Here is a 14,952-nt window from a genome sequence, read left to right on the forward strand (position 1 = left end):
CTGTTGTCCATTCCAGATGCTGAATTCAGACATGGGGTGAGGAGACACAATTTAAGAAAGCCTAGAAAGCCAGCTTTGACTGTATGTCTACATGTCAGAGACCTCAAGCTGTTCAAAAGCGATATACCCAATGCCCTGGAGTCACAGGCTCCCCTCCAGAATTGCAGCAGTGAGCTCAGCATGCGTACATGTTTATGCTATAATATTTCTGCACTAAGAGAAGTTGTATGTTGGCTATTTGTGGAATAGGTCCAGTGTTGGGGAGCTAAAATGTGAAAACACATCTCCAATAAATAGACTCATTCAACTGAGATTGTTTTGTATCAGTTCTCATGTAAGGATGTGATTTACAGATCTGATCTGATGCCAGCTGGAGCAAGTAAAAAGATTCCACTTGAATTCAAAAAACACAGAACTAACCTAAGCAACCTCATCACTGCGTTCATTCCTTTGGAAAACCACTGGATATCATAATGAATTAAAAACAATAACAGTAAAGTTATTATTTTAAATAAAGGGCATATTTTAGAGCAACTTGCTTTACTAACCACCACCAGATTTCAGGTTACCTGTCATAGGAGAAACAAGCAATTCCCTCCTTGATATTTTCTTTGTGACTTTTGTTTCTTGCTTAAACAGAGGAAGTCACTAAGCAGGGATTGAACCCAAAATCGAGATTCCAGCACTCAGTCCTCCAGGAAGAACTGGCTTGGGCTAATGAGTTCTTCCACCTTTTGCAACATTTGTCTTCTACAGCACAAAATCAATGTTTGCATGTTGGATGATGTACCGGGCTGGGACTCACACTGCCTGGTTTCCTGGGTAGGATCCTAAGAAAAATAACACAAGTCTCATTGCATTTATTTCTCCCTCCCATTTGATTTGTGGTGGTGAATGGAGTTTACTCCGGTCGGCGGCCGGTCACAAGCGGTGTTCCCCAGGGCTCGGTGTTGGGGCCAGTTCTGTTTAACATCTTTATCAATGATCTGGACGAAGGGATCGAGTGCACTCTCAGTAAGTTTGCAGACGACACCAAGTTGTGTGGGAGTGTTGATCTGCTGGAGGGTAGGCAGGCTCTGCAGAGGGACCTGGACAGGCTGGATCGATGGGCTGGGGTGAATTGTATGAGGTTTAACAAGGCCAAGTGCAAGGTCCTGCACTTGGGCCACAGCAACCCCATGCAACGCTACAGGCTTGGGGAAGAGTGGCTGGAAAGCTGCCTGGCAGAGAAGGACCTGGGGGTGTTGGTTGACAGCCACCTGAATATGAGCCAGCAGTGTGCCCAGGTGGCCAAGAAGGCCAATGGCATCCTGGCCTGTATCAAAAATAGCGTGGCCAGCAGGACTAGGGAAGTGATTGTGCCCCTGTACTCGGCACTGGTGAGGCCACACCTCGAATACTGTGTTCAGTTTTGGGCCCCCCACTACAAGAGGGATATTGAGGGGCTGGAGCGTGTGCAGAGAAGGGCAACGGAGCTGGTGAAGGGTCTGGAGCAGAAGTCTGATGAGGAGCGGCTGAGGGAGCTGGGGTTGTTCAGCCTGGAGAAAAGGAGGCTGAGGGGAGACCTCATCGCTCTCTACAACTGCCTGAAAGGAGGGTGTAGAGAGGTGGGGGGTCGGTCTCTTCTCCCAGGTAACAAGTGATAGGACAAGAGGAAATGGCCTCAAGTTGCGCCAGGGGAGGTTTAGACTGGATATTAGGAAATTTTTCTTCACCGAGAGGGTTATCAAGCATTGGAACAGACTGCCCAGGGAAGTGGTTGAGTCGCCATCCCTGCAGGTATTTAAAGGACTTTTGGATGAGGTACTTAGAGACATGGTGTAGTGGTGGTTTTTGGCAGTGTTAGGTTTATGGTTGGACTCGATGATCTTAAAGGTCTTTTCCAACCTATATGATTCTGTGATTCTGTGATTCTGTGAATTTCCAGTATGATCATTATGGATTCTCTTGTGCTTCTCTTAAGGCTACCAAGAACTTGGCAGTCTCCGTACTTGACTTTTACCTTGAAGAAAGGGTATGCATGTTTCTGATCAGAGACCAGCTAGGAAAGTAACAAAAAACTTTTAAGACAGTTGATGTTTTTTAGCAGTCCCTGAGGAGAAACACTGTAGGTTAGCACAAGGTCAGATTTTACTGAGGTTTCCAGGCTGAAGTTAGGCTTCTTCCTGAATCCTAAGAAAGCTTATTTGCTGCAGTATTTGTTGCATCATTTCTAATCTCAATGCCATTAACACCCCGTTTCCTGCACACCCAGGTGTTTTTCTGGAAGGAAACACCCCCATTAATCCAAAGAGTGAAACTTAGCCAGAGGATCAAGCCCTCTTCTGAAAGCTTTTTTATACCTGTAAGGTTACATCATGCTCCTAACCTGCGGTCCTGCAGCTGAGATTGCACCATAAATGTGGAACGGAGTCCTTGAGCAGGTTATTAGCTTAAAGTTAGGTAGCATTTGCTAGTTTGGAAACATCCCAGGAGAGGTAACCGAGGTCTTTTTCAGGATGACTGTCTGCAACCTGAATCAAAATAATCTCTCTACTGCAGCTGTAAAAAATGCATTAAAGGAAGTAGAAATGATGTCTTAGCTATAACATTTATAAAACATCAAGGATGGCTTGTGAAGGAACCTGTGGTTTTCAAGTGCTAATGGTTTTCAAGTGCTAAAGGCTTGGGAGCGGTGAATATTCGCCAGGTCTCGGCAAATCAGCATTTTATTTCAAGACTCTCAATGAGCGATAGAACTCAGGGGAAAATAATCAAGGTCCTCTCTGGTTCATGCTACATGAATTTTGTGAATATTTAACATTTTTCCAATTGGGTAGGTCTCCATTTCCTAACTGATCTTTCCGCATAAATAGTTACCTAGGCAGTCGGATTCCTACATCCAGCAAAAGATCTGAAAGGACTCATCCAAACCCACGACCGTGCAGAGAAAAAGGCTCCCTTTTCCCTGGGGAGATCTCAGGTCTGCCAGAGAGACAGAAGAGCTGTAAAGAACAAAACCATATTAGATTTGATTTTTTTTCTCTTCACTCTTTTTTGCCTGAGGAGGAGTCTGACCCCCCTGAAGTGGCAAGGTATGAGAGAGGCGGATGGGCAAGCGCTGCCGCCTCAATGCGATCCCTGCCTGAAATAAGTCCAGGTCGGGTCTGCCCTCAGAGGGGGGGTGACAGGATAGTGGTGTAACCACACATCTTGATGACCACCGCGGACTGATTGACTATTGTCAGTAGTGCCTCCAAGCAGGATTAGGAGTCAGATCTCCAAAAACATAGGATTAGGACACTACCTATCTGTCCAATAAATAACAATGCATCACAGGGAAAGGCTGGAGATACAGGCTGGCTAAAAAAAGCATGGCAGCCCAGAAAATACAGTTCATGGAGAACTTAGGAGATCAACTCATCCATCCTCCCACCCCAAGCAGAAATTACCTACCTGTCCCTGAGAGAAGAATATCTAAAAAGATGGATGTTCTTAAAACCTTCCAGTGGCAGAATTTCTCCCTCCGCCACCAACAACTTATTGCATCTTTTAACTAGCCTTATTCCTGAAAAAGGTGTCCTGATGCCAACCTAAGTCCACTCTGTTGCAGTTCAGACCTAGGGCGTTCTGCCCAGGCCACAATGGCCGGAAATTCAAACATCATCTCAAGCTTGAAGGAACTTGGATCTGGCCATCCTATTCTTACAAAAGATGGGCCCAAGCCACAAATCTGAATGTAGCATGCTCCCAAAGCGCAGCTCCATGCCAGGAGGTACAGAGAGCAAGCTGAAATTGTACTGTAATTTTTGGTCTATGGTTTGAGAAGAAAGTTTCATTTTCAAGAAAGAAATTGATTTTAAAAGCAAATTTTGAGCCTTTCAACCAGTTCTATTCTTATCTAAATAGTCGCAAAACTGGGCATCATCTTTTCACAAAAAAAAACGTTTCAGGTCTAAAATTCTGGTGTGATGACTGTCCCACATGCACTTGCACCCATGAGGGAACTCTGATCTCAGGTGGGGTTTCCTGGCATTGCAGTGTTACAAATAATAGTTAAATGTCCTACCAAAATGAACCCGTTCAGGAAATCTAGAGCTGCCTCTGGGTATGCTTAGGTGGGTGCTTGTACTCCAGTTAGACACTCCCTGTTTGGCTTTCTGCTGTCATCCATTAGAACACAGGTTTATAGGACACCTCCATTTCAGTGGCAAAGCTGATTTAAGAAATCCCTGCCTCTTGCCCCAGCTCTGCAGTTCACCACCCTCATCAGTTGTGCCAGGTTAAACTTTTTGGGAGTTTCCCTATACACAAGATCAGCAAAGTGATCAGAGTTAAAGGTGCACCAAATCATGTCAGTAATTACTTGCAGGGCTGCTGCCCCTTCTGGGCTAGCTGCAGCTTCTGCACTACAGAATAAAATAAGGCCATGCAGACCACCTGCTCTGGTGGTTCAAACATCTCATCCCACTTGCTACTGTGGTGGACTAATTGTGATCCATGGGCTACAAGGTGTCCTCAAAATGTGAAGAATGGAAACAATTGTGGTTGTCCTCCAGTTTACTCAGAAGAAGAGAAAAATGCAGAATGATTTATTGACTGGTCCAAGATAATGTACAAACACTGTAGCAAAGCCAGACACTAAAACTGGAGTTTCAGTCCACTCTATTAATCATTAATCATCCTTAATCATCCTTCCTTTAAGCTAGGGTCCTACCAACGGTACACGCACTAGTCGGTCTAAGATGGGCTCTGCACTCCGGTGGACCAGCAAGGAAGAAAGGTGGTTTCTCAGCTGTTGTGAGCTCTGTGCAGGTCTGAGGAGTGGGGTCTGGCCTCCAACTTCTTGCACTGGTAAAGATGAGCTCCACCACCATCACTGGATCCTGTAGCCACTGAGATGGTGTAGGATCATCAGCTCTGTAGGGATGTAGGGAGAAGCAGAACCATCATCCCTGTACAGACGTAGAGTGACATATGTCCCTGAGAGGGGCAACCCTGATGGAGGACCATCATCCCTGTAGGGATGGTGGGACCTGTAGGAGGTCCCCTGTGGTTGTGTAGGACCTTCCACTTTTGCCTCCCACCATAGGTGGAGGGATGGCCATGCAGGGTGAGCGGGATACGCTCATGGACCGATTTGCACATCTGAGGTGTTCTGAATGAGGAGAGGGAAAGAGGGAGGCCGAGACCTGCCTCTTTCTGCGTATCAACACAGCTTGGCACAGACCTGAAAGCCACTGTCACCTGCCCTGCTGGCTTACACAGCCAGGGGTGAGCCGGGCAAACAACGTTTGAGAGCCTCAGCTCCAAGCCAAACACAGCATGCCAACAACGCCACAGGCCCTGAAAGGTGTGAAATTGTTCCTGTTCAGTCAGAGCAAGACTAGATTGAACATCTCATAATAACACAGCTAAAGCACTTACTGAAAATACAAAAGAATTACCTTGACAATTACTCCTTGGAGTACCCTGCAGTACAAAGTCTTGGCTGATATAAAAATTGGTGTTGGCCTCTTGCTTATGAATATAACCTAGAACTGATTGTTAAATGTGCCAGGCCTTGTAAAAATGGGTAACTCAGCAAGAATAAGGTCTATCTACTATTTAATCAGCAGGCATCATTGCTTCTGGCAGCATGAATAAAGTCTGTTCCAAGCATCAGTTAAAGGAAGTTTTCTCAAGAGACCTTGTTTTCACAAGCAATTTCTCCATCAGACGAGAAATAAAATCAGATGAATAATTTACATGAGTGTCGTCCTGGAAAGGGCAGTTTCCTGTGCCCCCCTCCAACTTACCACAATAACCATCTGCAGTCCTGCCACTGCCCCCTCCTCATCCCCCCTACCATCACACGGGGGACCCTGGGGCTACAAAACACCTGAGTGCTTATGGGGCAAGTCAGTTGAAGAAAACGATGTTGTGTTGCTGTAAAAAATTGGCACTTGTGTTTTTGTGACTCTCTTCTGCCACATGGGGCTGTTGCTGAACTGCCTGCAGACGGAGCAGGCTTACTTCATCTGAGAGCTGACCAGAACGGGTCAGAGGAAAATGTCCTTCAAGAGGCTATTTCTCTCCAGGGGCTATGAAAGGAGCCATGAGACATCTCAACAGGAGACACCTAAAGCCAGGTGAGATTGATCCCACCCAAGAGTAGCTTGTACACGGCAGGGAGTGGCTTTTTCGTCCTGTGATTGTACCAGAACTGCTACAAGGGCATCCAAGGCCATGGCAACATTACAAAAAAGATTTAGACCTAAAAAAAAAAAAATCACTGGGGCTTTGGATGTGGAGAGGAATGCCGTTTCCTGCACTATTATTTCCTTCTCAGCACGGTGCAAGGAGCAGCAAATGCAAATAAGCTGGAGCCCCTGGCCCCGTGCCGAGTATCCCACCTGATCTCGAGCCAGCAGCTTTTCAGAACTCTGTGCCCTTGAAGTGAGGAAGCCTTGAAAAACGTGTCTTCCCCTCGGGTCTGTTTTGAAATCGGAGCCCAGCCACACCGAGGGCTGCTGCATGTGAGCCAGTACCTGCGTTGCACGTCAGACATCCCAGCCAGCTGCGCGTGGGAAGGGGTGACACGCAGACGGTTGTCGTTAGCCATTGCAATGGGCTGGACAATTCCCAGTGCTCCAAGACACCTTCTTTGTAACAAACAAAGCTGATTTGCCTTTTTAAAGAAGGACAAGGAATAAAGCATATTATCCTTAAGGAATAGAGGCAGCCCTTTGCAATGGAAGGTAAGTACCAAAGGTCGGGAAGAAAATGAATGGGGTCTCAACACTCATGGGGTAAAATAGAGCAGGATTACTGGAAAAAAAATGCACTCTAATCTAGCTCAACACCATGCACTTATTTTACATGTTTTCTGGCAAACACCACTGCTGATTTCTCTTATCAGATCTGTCCAGCCCGAAACGCTTGCACTGATCCGTGCTGCTAAATGCTACTCTTACTGCTGCTGCCCTTTACTGATGTGTTGAGCCCACATGCCACGCTCACACAACATGGGAACGGCACAGAAGATGCCCTGGTATCCCTGCTGTGGCATCCTCGGTCAAGGTTGAGTTTTAATGAGTAATGAGATGTCTTTTCCTGCCCTGATTCCAGTGGTGACGGGCTCCACCACCGCTACAACTCAAACGAATGAAAAAGCTCCCTTTGAGCCCAAAATGAACATCTGATTTTCTCAGTCACTGTCTTCTCGGCCAGAAAAGATACATAAACAGCGCATAATGGTGGTGTTCTTTTAAGAAACAGACAGGTAGATGTGAAGAACAATTCTAATAACTTTCTCTAATAACTTTCTCTGTACTGGAATAGTTTTGCCACAAACCCTGTTCCTCCAATGACACCTATTATTCCTGCAGGTTTTTCTGGGGGGAAAAAAAAAATCCCATTTCCTTTCTAATTCCTATTTTCTCAAATGCTTGTCATTCTTCTTGCCTTTCTCCCGACTCCAGCACGTATACGTCTTCTTGCAATAGCAAAACTGGGCTGAACCCAGCAACTACCCCAAATTTTCTATAAAACACTCCAGATAACCTCCCAGAACAGGATGTGCTTTCCTCGCAACACCTTTTTTGTTATTGACTCACATTTTGTCTGCAGGTCGTTTACATCTCCTGATCCTCTTTTCAGCCAGGTATGCCACTTTCTGCCTCCTTCCTTCCCTATCACTCATGGCATTTAATTCTGTTGACTTTGGAACCATCCCTCCGGTTTAATGAAATAATTTCTAATTCTCACCCTAACCGCACAAATGTTTTCAGACTCTTCTAGCTTGATATCCTCGATCATTGTCTAAGGGTGTAATTTACCTTACATAACTTTATGCCTACTTCAGAGCCCTTACACCTCTTCTGATGCAGCAGCAAACAGCTTTTTGAGCAGTTGGTGGGGGTTTGTCTGGAGGTGGTGCTCCTGCAGAGCTCACGGGACCCATATATTCCCTGCTTATTTACGATAGAGTCACTAGGACAGCAAGAAAAGCCTTCCCCACGTCAAGATACAGCCAGTCGTCCTCTCAGAGTAGAAAACGAAACTGGCTTGACATGATTTATTCTTGTCAAATCCACATCAGCTGTTTTTTATTACCTTATTATCCTCTAGGTGCTTATAAATTGATTGTTTGATAATTTTTAATAGTATTTTCCTGGCCACTGGAATAAAGCTGGCCGGTCTCTGATTCCCCAGATTCTCATTGCCCTCCTTCCCACAGACAAGCACAGCGTTTGCCCTTCGCCAGTCCTCCGAAACCTCCTCGCCAGGTCCCCTGTGACAACCCCCAAGGAGCCAGGCTTTGCTCTGCTCGCTCCACAGCTACTCTTGCATAGGTTTCTTCAGGCCCTTGAATACATCAGACTTGCCTCCTCTCATCTTTTAACCTGTTCTTGCCTTGCACTATCTCTGCTCCCATTGTTCTAAATTAATTTCGCTTGCTAATCCTTTTTTGAAGGGTGAGAAAAGGCGGTATTTTCTGTGGTTTCCATTATTTGGTTTTCCACTCTCTGAGAATTCATGGATTTTACTCCATCCTTCATTTTCCTCTTGCTTTCATGCGTGTACAGAATTGCCTGGATTGGTTTTTGCATCCTTTATTACTTGAAACCACTTTAGTATCTTGGCTTTTCTGATTTTAAGCTTATGCACATGGCCTAATATTTAAATTCTGTTTTCTTGGGTCTTTTTTTTCTTTAATGACTCCTTTATTAATTTCTATTTCTTAGGAAATTTCTTGCATAACTGCTTACTTGGTTTGCTTTTTCTTACCTTGCTGTTTTGTCAAACGTCACCAATATTTCTCACTGATACTTCTGCAAGCTCACGAAGATCAATGTATAGATTGAAGTACATTAGCATAAACTGACCAATGCACTGTGAGCTTCTGCAGACATTTGTCCAACCAAGGTTAAGGGAAAAGAGAAGGATCACAGCACTTACCTTCTCTTTTCTGTCGTTACGCCACTCTTGCCGCTGAGATTGGCTGGAAAGTCCTGCCATGGCACAGCTTTGGAGGGCCTTACCCTGAACAGCTAAGGGAGGACATTTGCTCTCTGAACTTCCCTGCTTGGAAAACAGCTTTGCATCCACTCAGGATAAAATCCACAGCCCCAAAGGAAAATTTCTCTAAGGGCAATAATCGGTTGAGCTGTGGCACCTGAAGGCACCGACTCAGGATTTGGGTTTAGATGCCCTGATGGTTGCAGCTTGCACTGTTCACGACCAGGCAGACACACACTTTGGGAACAGTGCTGGGTATAAACAGGATCCAGTGCCTCCCTGTGCATCTGAGGAGAGATGGAAAACCCTGGGGAAAAAAGCAGGGAGACAGCTGTGGGACATCTTAATTGCCAAAATAATATAGCAGAATTTAGGAGCCAGAGCTCCCAGACTCCCCCTTGGATACAGCCGAGCCTTAAGGGCTTTTGGATGGCTTCAGAAAATCCAAATATTTTGAAGTGCAAATCATGCTTTTGACAAAGCGAGGCTGTGGTTTCATGGCGGAGTGTGGAGAAGCAATAACCACTAAAGGATATCTGCCTCCTCCTGCAACGAGGGGTGAAATCAAGGGGGTTTCTGTTCATTGCCCTTTTGTAGCCTGAGTGTTTTCACACATGTGAGGTTCTGCGCTCTCTTGTAAAAGTACCAGCACTTGAAAATAAGGCCTCAGACAACTCCGCACTGCTGAATGCAGCAGCAGGGAGAAATCACCGTTAATTGGGCTAGCAAGAAAAGGGAGGAGGCACCACTGGTTCGGAGAGAGCCTTAGGAAACCTGTCCCCTTGTGCACACCCATGCAATCCACTGATGCATCGCAGATACCATCTCTTACAGATCATTTGCAGGTTATTCATAGAAAATGAAATTTTGTTTAAGAAATACCGATCTAGTTTAAATGTCTTTTTTTTTTTTTCTGTGTGTTCACCAATTGCTATGCCATACCTGGGCAAATAGAGTCTGAGGCAATTCCCTAGGGAAAAATTATCATCCAGCAACCAATTCTTGAAAATGGTTCTTTAGCAGCAGCCTAGGAAATCTGCGAAAATGCAAAATGTTAGAGCCTGAGTAAATCTGCGTTAAGATATGTATTTGCTTAATAGATGCTTCCACATATAGTGTGTTCAACTGGCTCATAGAAAGTATCAGCTTTAATATTTGATTTAGAATTTAATACAAAGGTGACTGATTGCAAAACACAATCGGATTTACCAACTCAGGGGAATGAACCTTTTTACGAAACTAACAATCACACACATAAAATCAGCTGAAAATGAGTTAGCAAGATCAAACTTCCAGCTTGCTGACTGAATTCACGATTAAACCATGATTAAAGTCAGTGTGCTAAATGAACATCTATCAACCCAAAATTCAATTCACCTTTGAAAAAAAAGTAAGGAACTATTTCTAACGGGGGTTATTTCAGCAACGTGGAGTCAGCACGTTGGTACCAGGGGATGTGTTGGCTCAGTTGAGGGACTGGGGAAATTCAGTGCAGGCAGCAACAGGCAGCGGGAGGAGGGACAAGCCTCTGGCCAGCCTGTCTGGCCATGGCTAACCTCCGCCTGGCACTAATGACCTCGCCAGGACAGGAGATTCCCAAGCCCATGTATAACACAATTCCCTCCTTTGTTGTAAACAGGACCTACTTGGGAAGCGGGCCAGCTCCCATGATTTGCTTGTCTCATAACATTTACCGCTGTTTTTAAGGCCATTGCTCAGAGTCATATGATATGATGAGATTTGCAGCCTCTTTGGCTTTGTAACTAAACGCAAGCTCCTACCTCTCAAAGTCAGGGAGGAAAACTCAAGCGCGTGACCTCAGCACTCCCTAAAGATGGCCTCAAGTATACTGAAAAGAGAAAGAATATGAAACCTACCCTCTGGGGAGGAAGCTGTAAAGGGGGATGGGACCAGTATTACACAGGGTAGCAAAAAAACAGGTTTGAGGCTGCAGTTTGAGATCCTGACCCCATCAGCAGACCCTGCAATGTCTCAGATCATCTTGCCACGGACCACATGAATAGGAGCATAGGGTAATTTGGTTGGAAATGACCTGGGGAGGTGTCTGGTCCAACCTCCTACTGAAAGCAGGGTCAGCTCTGAGATCAGACGAGGATGCTCAAGGCTTAATCCAGTCTTGAAAACCTCCAAAGACAGAGCCTGTTCGGCCTCACTGGGCAGCCTGTGTCACTGCTCTCCTGGAGAAAAAGTTTTTCCCTACATCCAGCCGGATCCTCTCTTGTTTCAGTTGATGCTCGTTCTTCCTTGTCCTCCCACCACGCACCACTGGGAAGCACCTGGCTCTGTCTTCCTGATGTCCTCCTCAAAGGGATGAGCCGGCTGCTACGGGCTGTCCCCAAAGCTGTCTCATCCCCAGCTCCCTCAGCCTCTCTAAGCAGGGCAAGTGCTCCAGCCCTGAGCATACTGGAAGCCCCCAGCCCAGCACCCCCAAACCCCCCAGGGCTGATTCTGTGCTCTCCCAGCCCAGCACCACCAAATGCCTGACCAGCACCATCCCTCTCCTCTCCCAGCCCAGCACACCCAAAGCCCTGCTGGGACAATCCGTACTTTCACTCCATGCCTGCACCCCTGCCCTGCTTCCCACCCCCATGCCCCCAGACCAGCACCCCCAAAGCCCTGCTGGCGCGATTTCATGCCTTCCCCCCCCCTGCCCCCTTCTCACAAGCCCTGCTGGGACTGACTCTGTCTTCCCCAGCCCAGTACCCCCAATCACCCTGGCAACCTTCCTACCCTCCCCAGCCTGGTACCCAAAATCCTACTGGGACTCCCCCCAACCCAGCACCCCAAACCCTGCCAGGACCCTCTCCAGCCTGGTACCCCAAACTCTGCTGATCCTCCACACCCCAGCCTGGCACCCCAAACCCTGCCAGCACTCCTGCAACCCAGCATCCCATGCCCCACTGGGACCTCCCCAGTCTGGCACCCTAATCCCTGTCAGAACCCCCCAGCCCAGCACCCCAAGCCTTGCTGGGACTCCCCCAGCCCGGCACCTCAAACACCTCTGGGACTCACTCAGCCCAGCATCCCAAACCCCACTGGGACCCCCACCCACCCTCTCCAGCCCCACACCCCAAACCCCACCGGGACACCCCCAACCCAGCACCCTAAACCTCACCAGGATGTCGCCCAGCCTGGCACCCTAAAAACCACTGAGACCCCCCTGACACCCCAAACCCTGCTGGGCCTCCCCCTCCCCAGCACCCCAAACATTGCCAGGACCTCTCCAGCCTGGGCACCCCAAACCCTGCCGGGACCTCCCCATCCTGGCACCCCAAACACCTCTTGGAACTCCCCTAGCCCAACATCTCAAACCCTGACAGGACCCCTACCCACCTAGCCCAGCACCCCTAGCACCCCTATCCCCACTGGGAGTCCCCCAACCCAGCACCTCAAACCTCACCATGACTTCCCCAACCCAGCACCCCAGTTCCTATTGGGAACCGCTATCTCCATCTCCATACCTCTCCCCATCTCCATTCCAATCCCCATCCCCATCTCCCTCTCCATCCCCATCGCCATCTTCATCCCCATCGCCATCTCCCTCTCCATCCCTACCTCCCTCTCCATCGCCATCCCCATCCCCATCTCCCTCTCCATCCCCATCACCATCCCCATTGCCATCTTCATCCCCATTGCCATCTTCATCCCCATCGCCATCTTCATCCCCATCCCCATCTCCATCCCCATTGCCATCTTCATCCCCATCGCCATCTTCATCCCCATCCCCATCTCCCTCTCCATCCCCATCCCCCTCTCCATCCCCATCCCCATCCCCATCCCCATCTTCATCCCCATCCCCATCCCCATCTTCATCCCCATCCCCATCCCCATCGCCATCCCCATCCTCATCCCCATCCCCATCCCCATCCCCATCCCCATCCCAGCCGGGCCCACCCCCGCCCCGCCCGCCCCCGCCCCCGGGTGTGGCCGCCGCCGGCGGGGGCCGGGCGGGGGGCGGTGGCGGCTCAGGGCCGCCTTTGTGGGCGGCGGGGCCGCTCCCGCTCCGCACCGCTCCGCTCCGCTCCGCGCCCGCCATGGCCGCCCCCCGCCCGGCGCACGGCTGCGGCAGCGGCGCGCTGCTGGGCCGCTTCGGCGTGTTGCTGCAGGCGCTGCTGGCCCTCTGCGCCTTCAGCACCCTCATGCGTGAGTACCGGGGGACGCTCGGGTGGGCTGGCATCCCCCTGCCCGCGGGGCTGGCCGGCGGGGACCGTCTTTACCTTCGCCGGGCTCTGGCCAACGCTGCTCGCGGGTTTGGCTCCCCATTTATTTACGAGCACCAAGTTTTGCGTGGTCTACCTGTAGGATTTAAAGCGGTGGGGAGCGCGGTAGTTTGTGGCTGCTGCAGCTGTAGTGAGCTGGCAGTTAAGGCGGCAGATGCTTGTTCTTGAAACTCTCGTTCTGAGCCTTAATCTGCTGGCAATGAAGCGCCACGAACTTGCAGCTATAATCTGTAAAGATTGACTCCGCTTGCCTGAGCGATTACTCAGTCACTTAGAAAATTTTAATGAAGGGTGAAAACTAATGGCGTAACCCGATGGTTTGCAAGGAAGGAGCAGCTATAACAAAAATAGGGTGGGTGGCAGATATAATGGTGCTTGCTTAGAGTAATAGTGCCCTTAATTGATTTGTGATGCTGTTTTGTTTAACTTGGCTTAAACTCTAAAGTTTTAGGGCTCGAGAGGCTGGAGAAGGGAGGTTACTGAGAGAATGTGTTTTGCTGATTACTGTGAAGGGGTGGTAGTGAGAGAAAGCAGCTGAGCAGCAAGAAAAGGTGGGGGACACTAATACTGCAAGACCCAAGAAAATTTACTGTTGCTTTGTGCTGCAGCTGCATTTTGCTGGGAGCAACATGCGCATTGCTTCTCTTTTGGGTTAAGTGGTTTAACACAAGCTGAATAACATGCCAGAACTCGATCTGTTTTCCTTGTTTAAAAGCCTGTGGTGACGGTGAACTAAAACTTCAAGTTTTCTGGCAAAGCAGCTGCAGATTTTTGAGGCTCCCTTGCCCCTCTCCGCCTTCTGGAAACCGCTTTCAAAGGCTCCAGTGCTGTGGTTAATACCAAGCTGCCAGGGAAAACTGCAACAAGTTGTTCCTGTGATAACGGATCCCTTTTTCCAGCTGGAGTAGCCCAGTTGCAACACTTCACTTCTTGTGTTTCACCAAATATTAACAGTAAGAACAGATTAATTTTGTGTGTCTGTTCCCCTCAGTGATGTGCGCATTGGGGTTAATAGTCCCATAAACTCTATGGGGTGTCCCATAAAATCAAGGACATCAGTTAATCATATCAAAATACTCCTGTGGATGGAGGCTACATAACCCCTGCTAGCAAATCATCAGTGCTGGGCCCACTGTTGTCCTCCCCCTGGTGCAAGGGCTAATATTTCCTTGACCATTAACAACCTCTTGATTAATGAGGAGAAACTGAAAGCTGATCCTATGCGGTTTTGCTGTGAATCTGCTCAGTGACTAAAGTGGTGGAGGAAACTGCTGGCTGGGACCCCAAAAGCAGATGTGTTTACAGCCCTGGGATCTCAACCGCAGCACCTCCTCTGGCTGCAGCTGGGCTGGTGGTCCCTAATTCACCCCAGCTGTTTCTTATCTGTGCCCCATTCACACATTTCCAGCTGGAGGCTTTCTCGGATCTGCTGTTGGGGCTGTTTGTGTGCAGACTTCTAACCTAGGATGCTTGTAGCGGGGCTTACCAATGACTTTATGTTAAGGTAAACTTGCTTTGAAGCAGCTTTTGGGGTATTCATGTGGCCAGTTCAGTTGGCAGCCTTCTGGGGAGGAAAAGGTACCAGCAGCTGGAAGGTACGGCAACCTCTTGAGCTGGTGGTGATGTGTGTGCAGAGTCAAAAAGGTTCCTGAGAACCTTGATTTGCACCTTCATCCAGCCGAGCATCAAGCTGGGCGGTCCCAGCTGGATGGGACCTCATCTAGATCTT

At 48.4% G+C, this 14,952-nt stretch overlaps 1 protein-coding gene across 1 annotated transcript in view; it reads left to right on the plus strand.

Moving 5' to 3' along the window:
* Window positions 1-13,023: 13,023 nt before the first annotated feature.
* The window catches only part of LOC142404550 (store-operated calcium entry regulator STIMATE-like), a 38,118-nt gene continuing 36,189 nt past the window's right edge, over window positions 13,024-14,952 (plus strand). The window contains 1 exon segment of the mRNA XM_075491516.1: window positions 13,024-13,146. Coding sequence (XP_075347631.1) covers window positions 13,038-13,146 — 109 coding nt within the window. The 5' untranslated portion in view covers window positions 13,024-13,037.

The sequence above is a fragment of the Mycteria americana genome, chromosome 1 (assembly GCF_035582795.1).
Source record: "Mycteria americana isolate JAX WOST 10 ecotype Jacksonville Zoo and Gardens chromosome 1, USCA_MyAme_1.0, whole genome shotgun sequence".
Classification (NCBI taxonomy): domain Eukaryota; kingdom Metazoa; phylum Chordata; class Aves; order Ciconiiformes; family Ciconiidae; genus Mycteria; species Mycteria americana.